Genomic DNA, 15,748 nt, shown 5'->3' on the forward strand with positions numbered 1-15,748 from the left:
GCAATGACAAAAGCTCTATCCACTGTGTTATCTTCAGTTCTTAATCCTCTCTGAGCTCTGGTTTCCCTTCCCATGACCAGCCCAGAAACGAGTTCTCAAAACTTAGCTTCCTGTGGATTCTTTCTTTCTGAATTGGGAGTGATGGAGGGGGAGCACATGCATTCTACTGTACTCGGGGTTGACTTCTGGCTCTGCTTTCAGGGATCACTCTGAGTGGAGCTGGGGGGATAACATGGGGTACCTGTATTCAAACTCTAGTTGTTCACTTGCAAGGCAAATTTTCTTCCTACTGTGCTACCTCTCCAGCCCCATGCATACCTTCTTTCATGTGATTATTTGATTTTATCTCTGCCTGATCAAGAATAGGCTCTGTTGTACTTTTTGGTCCCCTGCATCTTGCATAATACTCGACTTGTTTTGTTTTGTTTTGGAAAGATGCCTGCTGGTAGTCAGGGCTTATTTCTGGCTCTGCACTCAGGGATCACTTCTGGCAGTGCTGGGGCCATTATATTTTATGCTGGGGATCAAACCTGGGAGAGCCAACCCTACCTGCTGTACTACCTCTTCAGCACAGTGCCTGGCATTTTGTAGATACTCAAAAAAGTTTTGGGTTTTGGGGGGCCCGGAGAGATATACGTTTGCCTTAGACGCAGAAGGTTGGTGGTTCAAATCCCAACATCCCATAGGGTCCCCCGAGCCTGCCAGGAGCAATTTCTGAGCGTAGAGCCAGGAGGAAGCCCTGTTCCCTGCCAGGTGTGACCCAAAGACCAAAAAAAAAAAAAAGTTTTGGGTTTCATGAATGCATCCTTGCTCTAAAACTCTTCGATATGCATCGTGTTTTTTATACCATAAGACACACTTTCACACATACCCCAAATTGTGTCTTATGGAGTGAATGTCACCTGTAGCTGAAGCATGAGTGCCAGGGAGGAGAGCATCTCAAATCTTTGTGCATCTATGGTCAGGTGCATCTTACAGAGCGAAAAATACAGTATATTCTTTTTCTTTCGTTCCTTACTTCCTCTCTTCATTGTTGTTGCAATGACGGGGGTGATCACATATTCGTTGCTGTGACAAACATGGTTGTGGTGTGTCAGCAATTGCACACTTGTTGTGGCACCAGGAATGACAAATGACAGTACTACCAGGGCTGCACTCTGTGTGTGTACTAGGGATTGAACTGGCAGCCTTTGCCTTTAAGGCAACCATTCTGCCAGTCTTATCACTGTCCTCTCTATATGCTTTTTTTTTTTTTTTCAGGTGAAAAAAATTGAAGCTCAGAGATTAAACCACTTAAGGATATATGATTCAGAAGACCCACTTTTTTTTTTTTATTTAAACACTTTGGTTACAAACATGAATGTGGTTTGGTTTCAGTCATATCAGATGACACCCCCCATCACCAGTGCAACATTCCCATCACCAATGACCCAAATATCTCTAAGAGGTTTTTGACAAAATCCTATTTCTCCTAATACACTCAGAAAACTAAGTGGATACATACTGCCCAATGCTGGGCCTTTCTTTCCTTAATAGATGAGTTGGTAGGAATCAGTTTGAATAGTTGAGTGATTAGGCTTGTGGCCAGTCCAGTTCCCTCTCCATCTTTTACAAGCATTGTTACCTTAAAACACACCATCTTAGTATCTCTGGTTCAGTTTCCTGGAAACTTGGTGATATTAATTATGCTGTAGGACTGTGGTGACAATAGGCTAAATTAACACATAGAAAACACTAATTTCAAGCACACAGAATGCTGAATAATTGCTAGTTGTTACTATCATCAGTAATCAAAATTATAATCAGATCCCGTAGCAATGTTTGGAGTTGGTTATTTTTTGGAAATTCCCCTTTCTCACAAAACAGTCTTGTTAGTCTTATTTCAGGTGTTTTCTCACCACGAGAGCTGCCTATTTCTGAGTCCTGACAGAAATGTTCTGTCTCTAATAGCAAAATGTGGGTATATTAAGTCCTTAGCTGTGAATTTCTAGGTTTTAGGATTTACACATTTCTTCACAACTCTACTGATTTGGCATTAACAGATCCTTAGTGTATTAAAGGGTGTACTAATAACAACACTTGACTCGTAGAGAAATTGCAAACTCTTTCTTCAATTAAGGAAATGTATTATCAGACAATTTGAATAACTCATCCTTAAAAAACCCTACTTATTGTAAAGTAATTATGTCACTACTATTTTTCTCTTTCCTAAGTAGGTGAAATAAGTATGACTTTTAGAAAATTAGAAAAGGAAGAAAATAAATAAAAGCATTAGTACATCAGACCAGAGCAATGTGGCCAACCCAAATTCTATTTCCAGCATCCCATATCGTCCCCCAAACCTACCAGGAGTCACTAACCCCTGAGCACCATGGGGTATGGCTCAACCAGCCCCCTCAAAATAAAAGAAATTAGCATATATACATATCTGTATGTATAAATCTATACACATGTATATCAGTGGCATGATGAAAGTTTAATATACTTCCTCACAGTGCATTTTTTGCAACTACCTTTTGATCTTTTCATGATTGCCCATTGTGAAATTCCTTAAAACTAGTTCCTTGTGGTTAAGTTGGAGCTTGCCCTTCTAAGAAAATAGCGCCCGATTTGCATGTAAATAATGAAAGCAGTAATAGTTACCTGGACCTCATACAGGTATTGCTGCATCCTCAGTTGGTACCTAAGATCTTTGTAACAACCCTGCAAGAGAAATGATGTGCCCATTTCAGAGATAAGGAAGCAAAGGCTTAAGATCAGGAATACTCTGAGAAGTCAGCATGTATATTAAGCTGTCTGTGAATAGACCCTGAAGGTGTAGGTATTAATAAGTTGGGGTTATAAATGGAAGGCTTCGAAAGATAGACTCAGGGCTGTGTAATTAATTTATAAGCAATGTGGAATGAATGCAGTCTTTTGAAATGGGAGCTTAAAATGATGAAGGTGCTCTCTCTTTCTCGCTCCTTCCCTCCCTCCCTCCCTCCCTCCCTCCCTCCCTCCCTCCCTCCCTCTCTGTCTGTCTGTCTGTCTCTCTCTCTCTCTCTCTCTCTCTCTCTCTCTCTCTCTCTCTCACACACACACACACACACACACACACACACACACACACACACACGGCAGTGATTTAAAAGTGATCCTAAGACCACCCACATAAGCAGCACTTGAAAATCTATTAGAACTGTGAATTCTTGCTCTTTCTCAGCCACTTATTTCTAAATGTGGAGCCATTCACGATTTAGGAGACCGTCAGTTACTTCTGATGCTGGCATTTGGGCAGCAAACTGGAGGCCTAAGAAAGTCGAAAAGAACAGCAGGGAGGCCATACCAGAAATCAAGGGCAAGGTTATGTGAGCATTTGTTGTTCAGATACATCAGATAGAGAGACAAAGGAGAAATCATGAGACTTTTCAAGGTGAAAATAAAAAAGTCTTGTTGACCAAGAGGAGGTAGAAATATACGATGTGAAGAGAAATGAAGGAAAACGACAGATGCACAATAAAAACATTTAGACCAAGCCTTTGTTTCTAGTTCTCTGGGACTCTAAATCTTATTGTACCTTAAGTTGTAACTTTCTTTTCCAATATGTCTATCACCCTCAACCAGCTAATATTCCATTGAGAAACAAATGTGCCAGATATTAAATATCAGTAGTAACATTGATCATGGGTTGAGTTATTAAATGCCAAGAATTTTTCTTAAAAACCTATTATGTTAATCATTTTATTCCTGTTCATTGGGGAGTGAGGGTATTGATTGGACCCCACAGAGCTGTGCTTAGGGATTACTCATGGGTCAGTGCTCAAGAAGAACTCCTAGCAGGACCATATGGAGTGCCAGGTCTGCTGCATTCTTGGCAAGTGCTTTACCAGCTGTACTCTCTCTCTAGCCCTTCATTTGGTTTGTATGTTTGTAAATTACCTTTCTGTAGAAGACAGTTTAAGCTGCACACCATGATAAAATGAATGTGGAGCCAATGGGGATACAGCAGATGTCACTTCCATGCTCAGACTGTCTTTGATTCTCCTTGATCAAGGGAATAAACTCTTTGAGACTTAGTATAATCCAATCAAACCCTATTTCCTAATTTTTTCATGTTTGTTTGTAGGGCCATGCCCAGTGGTGTCCAGGGTTTATTTCTGGCTCTGAACTCAGGTACCACTCCTGGGCAGGCCTGGGAGACGATACTGGGTCCCAGAGATCGAACCAGGTCATCCACATCCAGGGCAAGTGCTCTACCAATTGTACCATCTCTCTAGTCCCTCAACTTCTCATATTTTTTTATTTGATGATTCTTTGTATAAAGAAACTCGAGGCTTTAGCTAAATGGATCATTCTTCTCACCACTCCCAGCCATGATGCCACCCTCCTCCCTAACAAGTTCAAGGTACAGGCTAATCAATATTTGGGAAACCATCCAGAGCAAGCCTTCATCCAGAATGGGACTAATCTGCCAAAACTCAAGCTTTGATGGCCTTGAATGCTCAGTGCCCCCATCCAAGAGTTAAATGTATTGATAAACCTCTCATTGCCGAACTCACTTTCCTCTCTTTGGTGTGTGGTGCAGACTCTTGCCATTGATCTACTCAACATCTAGTCCTCTGTTGGGATGTGCGTTCCTTCTTTTATTTTTCTAAACTTTATTTATTGCTTGCTTGCTTGATTTTTGGACCACACTCAGCAGCGCTCAGGGGTTACTCCTGGCTCTGCACTCAAAAATCGTCCTTGGCAGGCTGGGAGCCCATATGTGATGCTGGGAATTGAACCAGGTCCCTCCCATTCTGGGTCAGTCACATGCAACACAAATGCCCTACTGCTCTGCTATCTCTCTGGCCCCTAGGGATGTGCTTTCCTATTGCTAACACATAACTTAGTGTCTTGACCTCTTTAAAACTTTGCTAGTTATCTTGCTGTTTGTTTCATATCACCCTAATGATGCTAAGAACTTTCACTCTAGAAATAGCATTTAATTTACAAAATACTAATTGTTATTTTTCTTTTCAGGATGAACTTGATCTCACAGACAAACACAGAGAAGCTATGTTTGCACTTCCAGCTGAGAAAAAATGGCAAATATATTGTAGCAAGAAAAAGGTAAGATATTCTTTTTATGTTTAGCAGAAAATTATTATGTTCTGTTCCCTTTGATTTACCTTTCCACCATTAAAATTCCAGCTTTCTATCATGTAAGAACCATGTTGAGTGTGCATTATTGTAGCTTGGTTGCTACCTGGAGCAAAGTGCTTGCTCTTTGTTTTTTTTTTTTTGTTTTGTTTTTTTCCATCACTGCATTAGGCACACCCTGTCTTTCTGCACAACCCACATTTTTTGGACTCCTCTTTTTTCCCCATCCATACTTCTGGCAATCACTTATGCAGTGCAACTGAGATCTGAAATCATATTTTGTTCACAAAGATCAAAACACCTTACCCTTCTTCCGTTGCTCTTTACACAAAATTTCTTTTATGGAAAAAAAAGGAAGCCAGTTCTTGGGAATGGCAAAATACCAAGGCTCTCTTCCTTAGTTAGCATCAAAAACCTAGGCATCATGCCATACATTATATCTTATGCAGTCATGGTTACTCTGAAACCTTTAAACCTTCTGGCAAGTTATTAGACTATATCCATCCCTATTTTGGCAATCATTCTTGTTTGTGATCATTATTTGCTTTTTTATGCAATAGAAACTTGAATCAAGATGGGGTAAATGGGAAAGTCAGAGCTAGCACTTAAAAGAAGTATTCTCTTTCACTTTCTGTTTCTTGGGGGGACAGAAAGAAACTAGAAGAATCTAATATCTTTTCAAGCATCACCTTTTTAATGGGTGACTAATATATCCTAGGACCTCTATTCACCCACATCACACACCCCCATCCTATTTGCTGTTGTGTTCCATTGATGTGTCTCATTCTTTTCTCCAGGAGAGAACCTTTGCCTCTTGCACACCAGACTTTATGCATCTGGTTGTATGTGTCACTCATCTTTTTAAGTCCAATATCTAATATTTTGAAATGAGTGGATAATTGGTGAACCATCAAGCTGTCACTGAATAGTTTCACAAAATCTTAAGCATGTTTAATTTTCTACCTAAGTAGTCGTAATTGAGAGAACTGTGTATTGGGTTTAGTTCTCATTTGCTGAGAGATGTGTTGAGTAACCTCTCTGGCTGATTTTTTTTTTTTTTTTTTTTTTGTGGTTTTGGTTTATGGGCCACTTCCAGTGGTACTTGGGGGTTACTCCTGACTCTGGGCTCAGAAATCACTCATGGCAGACTCAGGGGACCACATAGGATGCTGGGGATTGAACCCAGGTCTGTCCCAGGTTGATTGCATGCAAGGCAAATGCCATACCATTGTGCTATAACTCTGGCCTCACCTGTCTGATATCTGAACCACTATCAAATCCGAACAAGTTAGACTCTTAAGTAAACCTAGTTCATAGTGATCAGAAAGATATGTTTGTGAATGGATTTTTTTTCCCCTCTCTTTTTGTACCTTAGCAGCTAGGTGTTGAACTAATTGTTATTCAGGAAATATATGCAAGATACTAGGAAACAATTTTAGAGTGAAAATAAAGTTTGGGGCCAGAGAAATAATTCAGTGGGCTGGAGTGCATGCTCTGTGGGCAGGAGACCCAGTTCTATCTTTGACACATTATGGTTCCCCAAGCACTGAGCTGGAACTAACTCCTGAGCAAAACCAGGGATCACTCCCTCCAGAATAATAGAGCAATTATTTTTTTTCCCTTGGGAAATTGGAGTACTGCCAGGTCTTTGGAAACAGGAAACTTGTCACATAGCCACCTTAAAGACCTGACCCAAGAATGGAGAGCGAGTTCAGGGATGGCCTTGTACTTCCACTCAAGTCTAATCCTGCAGGGTCCCCTGAGCACAAAGCGAGGAGTAATTCCTGAGCACCATCGGGCGTGGCCCAAACACCTTTTCCCACCAAAAAATATCAACTCTTGGAACCAACAGTTAATTCTTAGAGTTCGAAGAAAGCGTCAAGCTCAAGTTCCTATGAGCATTTGGAGAATGCTCACAGCATCCATGAAAGGATGTTGTATGTTTTGGTTCAGCCAAGTTTAGATTTCTTTCTCAAAATTCGGGAGCAATGTGAAGTGAGGATCGAAAATATGCACGTGAGGAAAGGAAAGGGCAGGCAAATGGAAGCAGTGCACCGAGGGGAAAGTTTTCTTCTTTCCCAGATTTTATTACACCCTTGACAGCAATTGGAAGTTAATCATGGGAACTACTGCCCCTTCGATTAGAAGAGAAAAGCCCTGGAGGATAGTAATGACCTCAGGCTCACAGCTGCTGCTCATTTTTCAATTTTTAGCCCTATCAAATCCCCTAGCAAACCATGTATAATGTGGGGGTGTGGTGGGGCTGACTTTTTGTATGAGTCTGTAGAAATATGTGGCCACAGGCCCCAGAATTCCATTTCCTGATAACAACAAGGCCTTCCTTACTAGGAAGGCCTTCCTTGCAGCAAGTTCTGCCTGGCCAGGCTGCATAGATCTGGGGAGATCATTCTGCTGGCTTCATTCCTTCAGCTCAGATTCCTCATGTGACTCCACAGTGGTATGATTGAATGGGAAAGCCGTCTGAACCCCTTGCGAAGTTCCATGAGCTTATGAAGATTGGCCTCACTTTATACACTGGGGTGCTTTGGCGTTGCCTTGCTTGACCAAGAATTTTCTTGATTTGAGCCTCTCAGACTGCTAACATAAATGGTTCCTTCAGTTTGAAACTGACCTTTTGGGACATTTGGGGGCATCTGACTGACTTCTTAGGAACTCAGATCAGGAATAACAGGACCTTCAATTCAAAGCTCTGATCATGTCTCCAGAGGGCAGATCACCTCCTAAGGGACAGATTGCACATTCTCCAAGTGGGAGTCTATGATGACTGTCCTTAATACGAAAAGCAGATTGTTTTCCTTGGAGCATCTCTTGTGTAGCCTTTTCAAAAATCAAGCTTATCACTGGCCAGCCAAACCACATCCATTTCTCAGGCTGAGAGAAAGTCTCATGCCCAGGGTCTCTTCAGATTTTCCATCACTCAAGATTAGAACCCAGGGCATTACATACATTCTCGCACATAGTGAAGCCACGGAGTAAGAACCTTCTACAGCCAACAGAAACATGAGTCAGTGAAAGGCAGGCTTTCTCTGTAAAAGTCAACCTCGGTCAGAGAGTCAAAAAATATTGGGAAATGAAGATGGGGCCCGCCCTTTCTCAGCCAACTGGCTCTTTTCCCTCCAGTAGAGACTTGAGTCCCAGCAGTGGCTACCTGCCTATCAAGCTCTATGTTCATTTCTGAAACTTCTCTAAGTCTCTGGTTTAAACCGATTTCCAGAGCCAAATAGCAAAAGTATTTCTGGAGCTAAGAGAATTGGAAAGAAATTAATTGGAATGTTGCCTAATTGAGTAATCTGGGGGAGCGCAGGAGATGAATGCTGTGGCCTTGTTGAAAGTCCAAACAAATCAGTAAAAATGACGGAACTGGTTTGGTGTCGTGTGCAGCAACACACTGTCCTTTTACTATTTTTCTTGTGCTTAACTTTCATTAAACTCCAGAATAGGGTCCTATTGGTAAGGCCAGGGGTATTTTCAAATAGGAAATGCGTGTGGTTCTTATCTTTAAAGGTAATTCCCTTTTTAGTTCCAATCACAACATGCTCTTTTGTTTAAGTGAGGTTTTTCCCATTCTCCAGCCAGAAACTGCATCTGCTAACAATCTTTTGGATTTTAAACTGAAGTTTTTTTAAACAATGAGCCATCTGACCACGAAAGGCATCTGGCCGTGCTATATTTGCTGATTGTTCACATGATTTTTAAACCCTGGGAAAAGTAAGGAGTAAGTTTTCAGAGACGATAAAATAGAATAAAATAAAATGGTGTGTACACTGTATTGTGCTCACAGCAGTCCCACTGGCAAAAGAACATTGTCTTTACTTGAAATTCTTCACAGAAGCAATAACTATACTAATTGTAGTATTTAACCAAATCTTGTAAGTACCAGGAATGTACCTTTTTGAACCTCAGATTTGACAAGTGATGGGGGAAAAGACAGACATGGTTAGCCATAGTGTCAGGTAGTAATGGCTCTGAATTCTTTCTGTTTTCTTTCTGTGTCTTTGGAGAAGGTAATTTTTTTACTCTGCTACTTCTGAGTTTGTCTCTAGTTCGGTTAAACCATTCAAGAATCCCCCCCCCCCACACACACACACATACACCTCTTTTGGCTGCAGTTCAGCTGCTGTGATTTGTTCAAGGCTCTGAGGTGGTGTTGGGCACGTTTTGAAGACATCTAGGAAAAGTGACTCTAAATTCAGCTGCTACTTTTCCATCACTCCTCTTCATTGGTTTGCTTATCTTAATGGTATCTCTTTGCCATTCCTCTCCCTGAAAAGAAATTCTCTATTTGCCACACACACACTCATACACAACTTGGGTTGCTTACGGTTATTAAGATGCAGAGCTTTCCATTCCTTTGAGAACTGAGCTGCTTCTGTGTGGAGTGGAAGGAGGGAGAGGATGCAGCAAAACTTGGATTTCAAGGAACATATGAGAAAACAATGGCATTGAAAACAAAATTAATCATGATATTTCATCACACAACTGTCAAACAGATTCACAAACTATGAAGTCGAGATGATAACATTAATCCTTGAGTTGTTCACTATATCCTTATAGAGGGTAGGCTGTGAAACAGTGGCCAGATAGGACCTAGAAGATTTTTAGATTAGAGAAGTTATTCTCCTTCGCTCTCTTAGTAGAGGGGTTTTGAACCTTTGGGTGTCCTGTTTGCTAGAAGTTTAGAATTTGAAGGGTGTAAATACAAGCCAGTAAAAAGGGAAGCTAAGTTTCTCCAGGGGTCCTCAAACTTTTTAAACAGGGGGCCAGTTCACTGTCTCTCAGACTATTGGAGGGCCAGACTATAGTCTGAAAAAAAACTGAACAAATTTCAATGCACACTGCACATATCTTATTTTGAAGTAAAAAAGGGGGGGGGGAATACAATATTTAAAAATTATTTGGAGAATTTAATTTAGGAGAATTAAAATTATTAGAATTTAAATTAAATTAGGAGAATTAAAATTATTTGAAGAACAAGTCAAGTTAAATCTACAAACTTACCAGTATATGGGAAATATGGGGACTATGGGCCTGCTTTTGGTGGGCTGTACTTTGAGGACTCCAGCCAAGACTGAAAGGAGGAGTTATGAGACAGAGACAGAGGAAGTCAGAGAGTTCAGTGAACATCCCACACATGCGCACTGCAGTGTGGGACGAGTCAGCTGCTAAGCAGGACAGGCAGTGGTGGCAAAAGTACCTGGCAGGCTGGATAAATGTCCTTGGCAGACCAGGTGTGTCCCACAGGTCATAGTTTGAGGACCCCTGTTTTAAAGTTTAGAAGTAAGAATTCATTGTCATCATTAAGTTTCTTGGAAACAGACTTTAACAAAGTAACAGGTAATAAAGCCATAGTTACTATGTGCTAATTACCATGAGTAAGAGATTAGTTTCTATGGCATATTGATGTCCCCATGGTACAATCACCAACCCTCTAAAAATACAATAAAACATCTAATATTAAACAATATGTGTGTACTTGTGCATTCATCGTATTCTCACCTACTTATTCCAGTTTAAGGTCCCACTGAATTAGCTGCAGGATTTAAGGTGGAAATCAATTATGGGTGGGATGCTGTTCCACTACATGGCATATGACACAAATCTCCAACCCACTCAGATGGGGACTTAGAACTGCCAGTAAATCCAACATGCACACCTTTGGTTTTTGGGCCACACCCAGCGTTGCTCAGGGGTCACTCCTGGCTGTCTGCTCAGAAATAGCTCCTGGCAGGCACGGGGGACCATATGGGACACCGGGATTCCAACCAACCACCTTTGGTCCTGGATCGGCTGCTTGCAAGGCAAACGCCGCTGTGCTATCTCTCCGGGCCCACATGCACACCTTTGGGGTATGGGAAAAAATCAAAGTACCCAGAGACACACAGTGACTGTCTCCAGTAATTAATGCTTTTCTCATCAGCATTATAATGAAATTATGTTGAACAGAACATATTTGAGAACTTTCTGTGCCTAATTTGGTTTTGTATTTGAGTTGCATTTTCACCCTGATAATGTATTCCAGTGGGCATTGTGCTTTTTACATGCTACAAAGTTCAAGAAAACGACAGAAGTAGTCATCATTAGCATTAAGCTAATGACTGAGCCCTCTCGCCCTTCTCTGTCCCTAAACACTCATCAAGAAGGACAAAAAGCATAGCTAGGCCCTGGAGACTCTGAGAGCCCCTAACTAGTTCCTAGTTTTGAGAGATGGAAATTTCTCCGTCGAAGATAAATATCAGACTGAAACTATAAGAACTGAACAAGAAGAACTAACTTGGTGTGGATTTTACTTTCTCTGAGGTGGATTTGTGGTTAGAATGCTCCAATGATCAAACCAATCAATAGTAGAAGATAAAATCAGCTAATTGCCAACATTTGTCATAAGCTCCATGATAGCCTCAACAGGCAGGCTTGGTTGGGCACCGAGGAAGGAACAGCCAAGCTCTAGTGTGATGCTCTCTCTGATAGGGGTGAGGACTTACGGCACTGTCTACCCTCCACTTATATACACACAGCAGTCGTGCCAGTGAGAACTGATGCCATCATACCTCCGTGCTGTCACCTAGAAACCAGCTCCTTTACCAATGCTTAATCTGTGTACACACACACACACACACACACACACACACACTTTGTGCTTTGGTCTTTGTCCCTCCTGCCAACACTTAAAAGGTCTCTTTTAGACTGTTGACCTAATCTGATCTTTACCAAACACAATTGGCAGCGCTTGTTGGAAATAAATCTATGAAGAGGCTTTAACCTTTGAAAGATGAGGATAATAGGGGAAGGCCAAAACAACTAAGACTCATTCATCCTTGAATGAGATAGTGAAGTAGGGAAAGTCCGATCAGGTTGATGCTCAAGTGTATGGTTAAGGGTTTTAAAAATTTTTTTTTCTATTAAGATTTTGTGATTTATAGAGTTATTCATAGTTGAGATTTAGGCACACTGTGTTCTAGCACTAGCCCCACCACCAGTATCGGCTTTCTTCCACCATTGTCCTCAGGTTCCCTCTAACCCCCCACTCGTATCCCCAAAGCCTACCTCCTTGAAAGACACATTTTAAATTTGGGTTGTTGTTGTGCTGCTTTCAATGTTATTGAGTCGGCAGCTGGGATATAGATAGAGCTAGCCATGCCACTCACTCCTCTAAATCACCTATGTACTTATACCCCCCCCCCACTCCCCATTGCTTTCTGACCCTTCTTCCTGCTACCCCTTCTGTTGTCTCTTCCTCTCTGTCCTTCTTCCTATATTCTAGGGTCAAGTGTGATCAAGTTAACCCTCTGTTTAACACCTGTATTCCCTCTTCTAGTTATGCCGGTTTTATGACATTATTGTCAATATATTACTAGCTGCTGATTAGTAAAAGCAGTTGTCTCACACCCACCCCAATGAAATCCACCTGCCAATAGGACCTTCCCCCAAAGCCTTACCAGTCTTCCCCAATGACTCAGGAACTTTTAGATGACTCATCAGGGACTTTTGCACTGTATTGCTGCATTGGTTACTGTTCACTCTTGCCTGGTAATATTCTGGTTCCTTAGTATTTTGAACATTGGTCTAAATGTGAGATGCTGATTGACCTGACAATGATGAATCAAATCTAGTTGATATTAGGTGCTTAGAGCCTCAACCATTGGCCTTGGGAGCTCAGATCCCATTCCTGGCTTTGCATGATTCCTGAAAGTTTGCCATATGTGATACCCCCACCCCCAATTTTTCCAAGTCATAACACTTGTATAATTAGTGCCATGAAACTATTTTGCAGCAGTTTATACAGAGAGGTGGTTGAATAGACAGAAAGAGTTGTTAGGTGGGGATTGTAGAGAGTTTGTATTGTTTTTAGTCATACAAAATTTCCATAGTGCATTTTCTCCCTTCCCACATGGCATATTCTTTTCCTAAATGTAAAAATAAAATTGCTCTTTCAAATAAAGCCATACAGTGTATCTTGTGTTGATGTGCTGCAGTTAAAGCAGCAGGTTATCAGCCGTACACTCATGTACAGAGAGGGAGACCAGGCAAAGAGATGGTCCCTTATCATGGACATGCGTATAAACCAATAAACAGCCACCACTTCCCACCACTCCATACCCCTCCCATGGTGGACCCTAGCTGGAAGCTAACAGAAAGAGTGTTTTTCAGCATTAGCTGCTTGAACATTAAAAGCACCTCATCTCTCTGGTGAAATGCGAAGGAATAAATAAATATTATTTAAACTGCAATCAGTGTTTAGTGTTGTCAAGACAACCTAACTTTTTTTGTGGTCTACTGCAGAGAGCCATTTTCTCTCTTCCCCTTTTTATTTTTTTTTTTTATACCCTTCCCTGGAGAATACAACAAAGAGGAATCTGTAAAACACTCAAGAGTTTTCCAGATTGAAAACACAGTGACCTTGACCCTGATGAGATTCCTTCAGTTTTCTGCTTAGAAACCCTCTGAAGGCATCTTTGTCACTGCCCTTTATCCCCTAATGAGTGCTCTCAAAACCAGTGACCCATTTTCTTCCTTTTTTGTAATTATCAAAATGAGCAGTGAATTTTAAATTTGGAGAAAATGTTCAAGACTTCTCTGTCTTTAGTAGCAAGTCAAAGTTAGATTCGGGCGAAGGATGATGGCTTATGGTCATTTGCCTCTTCCTCTTGTAATCATTTGTTCAGTGAATCCAGTTTGAAGTATTTTTTTCCTCCCAGACTATCATCCAGCACTATCATGTCACCAGCATGTCTACTCCCACCTTAGTTTTAGAGAATCTAGGATGATCCTCAGTACACAGTTTGAGCGTTCATAAACTTCATAAAAGTCCAGATTCACTTATTATAAAAGCAATAACAAAATTAAAATTCTTTGAACAACTTCTGGTGCTGTCTTTTGAAGTAGTATTATGCAATTGTCCACTGTTTTTCAGACTTAAAGTACTGCCAGCTTAAGACCCTCCATTGGGATGGGTTATTTGTAAATCATGGCAGTCCCACATAATTGTTGTAAACTGTAGTCTAATATTTGTGTGGTTCTGTTTTCTCTAAGATAAAGGTCAAGAAATAGTACGGAAAATATTTGAGGAGCATCTAGAGAGTAACTGAAGGCAGGATTTTTTTTAACTAATTGTACAACCTGGTACAACTTCTAATTTTTCCTCTCTGTACAATGAGATTAGTGTCATAGACTGTGCTGTTACCGTGGATGATTTGATGTACCATATTTTTTTGTACCATAAGATGCATTTTCCTGCCAAAAGTGTGTCTTATGGAGCGATTGCCACCTGGAGCTGAAGTCTGAGTTCAGGGAAGGAGAGCTTCCTCCCTCAGGGGAGGTGGTGTGTTGTCTTATGGTCAGGTGTGTCACACAGAGTGAAAAATACTGTCATTACCAGATCAGCTGGGACCTGCTCACTTGAGCCATTGTTACAATCAATCATGAGGGGGAAATTACTGGAGCATGGCTTGTTTCTGTTGTTCTCACACCTGCTAAGTAAGGTACCTCTCCATTTTTCCAAAACAATGGCAAGAAATTAATAAGCACCCCTGAGTTGAAGTAGCACCTTTCAGAGTTGGAGTTAGTGAGTTTAGGGATAGTGTTGATAATAGACCAAGAACTTATCTACTGCCAGCAGAAGAAATTGGTGGAAGGATGGCTGTTTATAGCAAAGGTGTCAGGGCAGTTACTATCCACATACTGCAGCTTCTAAGCGGAGCCCTCATTGAATCTTACTTCAGGGCTTAATTCTATTCCGGAAGACTGAGGCCCAGAGAAAGAAAATTCCGCTCCTTTTCTCGTCCACATAGTTGCCCCCTCCATTGGCTCTCAGCCACACCACCTACGACAGTTCTGATGCTCTGTTGATCATGTGAAGTCTAGGGAATACACATTTTATTTGACTGTCTGACAAGCAGTTCCAGGCTCCAGTTTAAGTTGGCAAGTGTAGAGCTTGAGCCAGTTTTTCTTTTGAAGGGGCTGGAGAGAGATGACAGCAGGGTAGGGACTTGTTGTGCATGCCACTGACCTCCATTTGATCCCAAGCATGACATACGGTCCCACAAGGCACTTCAGTAGTGATCCCTAAGCACAATCCCAAAAATAAGTCTTGAATATTACCAGGTATGATCCCAAAACCAGACACAAAAAAAAAAAGGCTAAGGTCTCATGATTGTTGTAATGCTTTGAAATTCCTTGATAAAATACAGCACCAAGAATTAACAAATCCTGTTTCCTACTAACAAAATCCCATTTTACAAAATAGGTTTTCTATTAGATTGGGATGAGCCAGATTTACAAGCATTTCCTGTTCTGCAACAAAATTTGTTCATGGTTTGAACATTCTAATTCATGTATGGTTTTTGGAAGTTCACTGACAAAGGACAATTCAGCATTGAAGGGATAACAGCATGTTTCTGCATAGTTGTGACACTACTATTAGAAATCTCAAACCTTTGGGGAATATTCCCCAAAGCATTATACAGATTTAATGCGATCCCCTTAAAAATACTCATGACATTCTTCAAAGAAGTGGATCAAACACTTATGAAGTTCATCAGGAACAATAAACACCCTCGAATAGCTAAAGCACTCCTAGGGAAAAGGAAAATGGGGGAGGCATTACTTTTCC

At 41.1% G+C, this 15,748-nt stretch overlaps 1 protein-coding gene across 1 annotated transcript in view; it reads left to right on the forward strand.

Moving 5' to 3' along the window:
* The window catches only part of DAAM1 (dishevelled associated activator of morphogenesis 1), a 188,237-nt gene that overhangs the window by 94,687 nt on the left and 77,802 nt on the right, over positions 1–15,748 (forward strand). The window contains exon 4 of the mRNA XM_049770535.1: positions 5,002–5,091. Within this exon, the coding sequence (XP_049626492.1) occupies positions 5,002–5,091 (90 nt within the window). The remainder of the gene's footprint in view (positions 1–5,001; positions 5,092–15,748) is intronic.

The sequence above is a fragment of the Suncus etruscus genome, chromosome 3, assembly GCF_024139225.1.
Source record: "Suncus etruscus isolate mSunEtr1 chromosome 3, mSunEtr1.pri.cur, whole genome shotgun sequence".
In the NCBI taxonomy this organism is placed as follows: Eukaryota; Metazoa; Chordata; class Mammalia; order Eulipotyphla; family Soricidae; genus Suncus; species Suncus etruscus.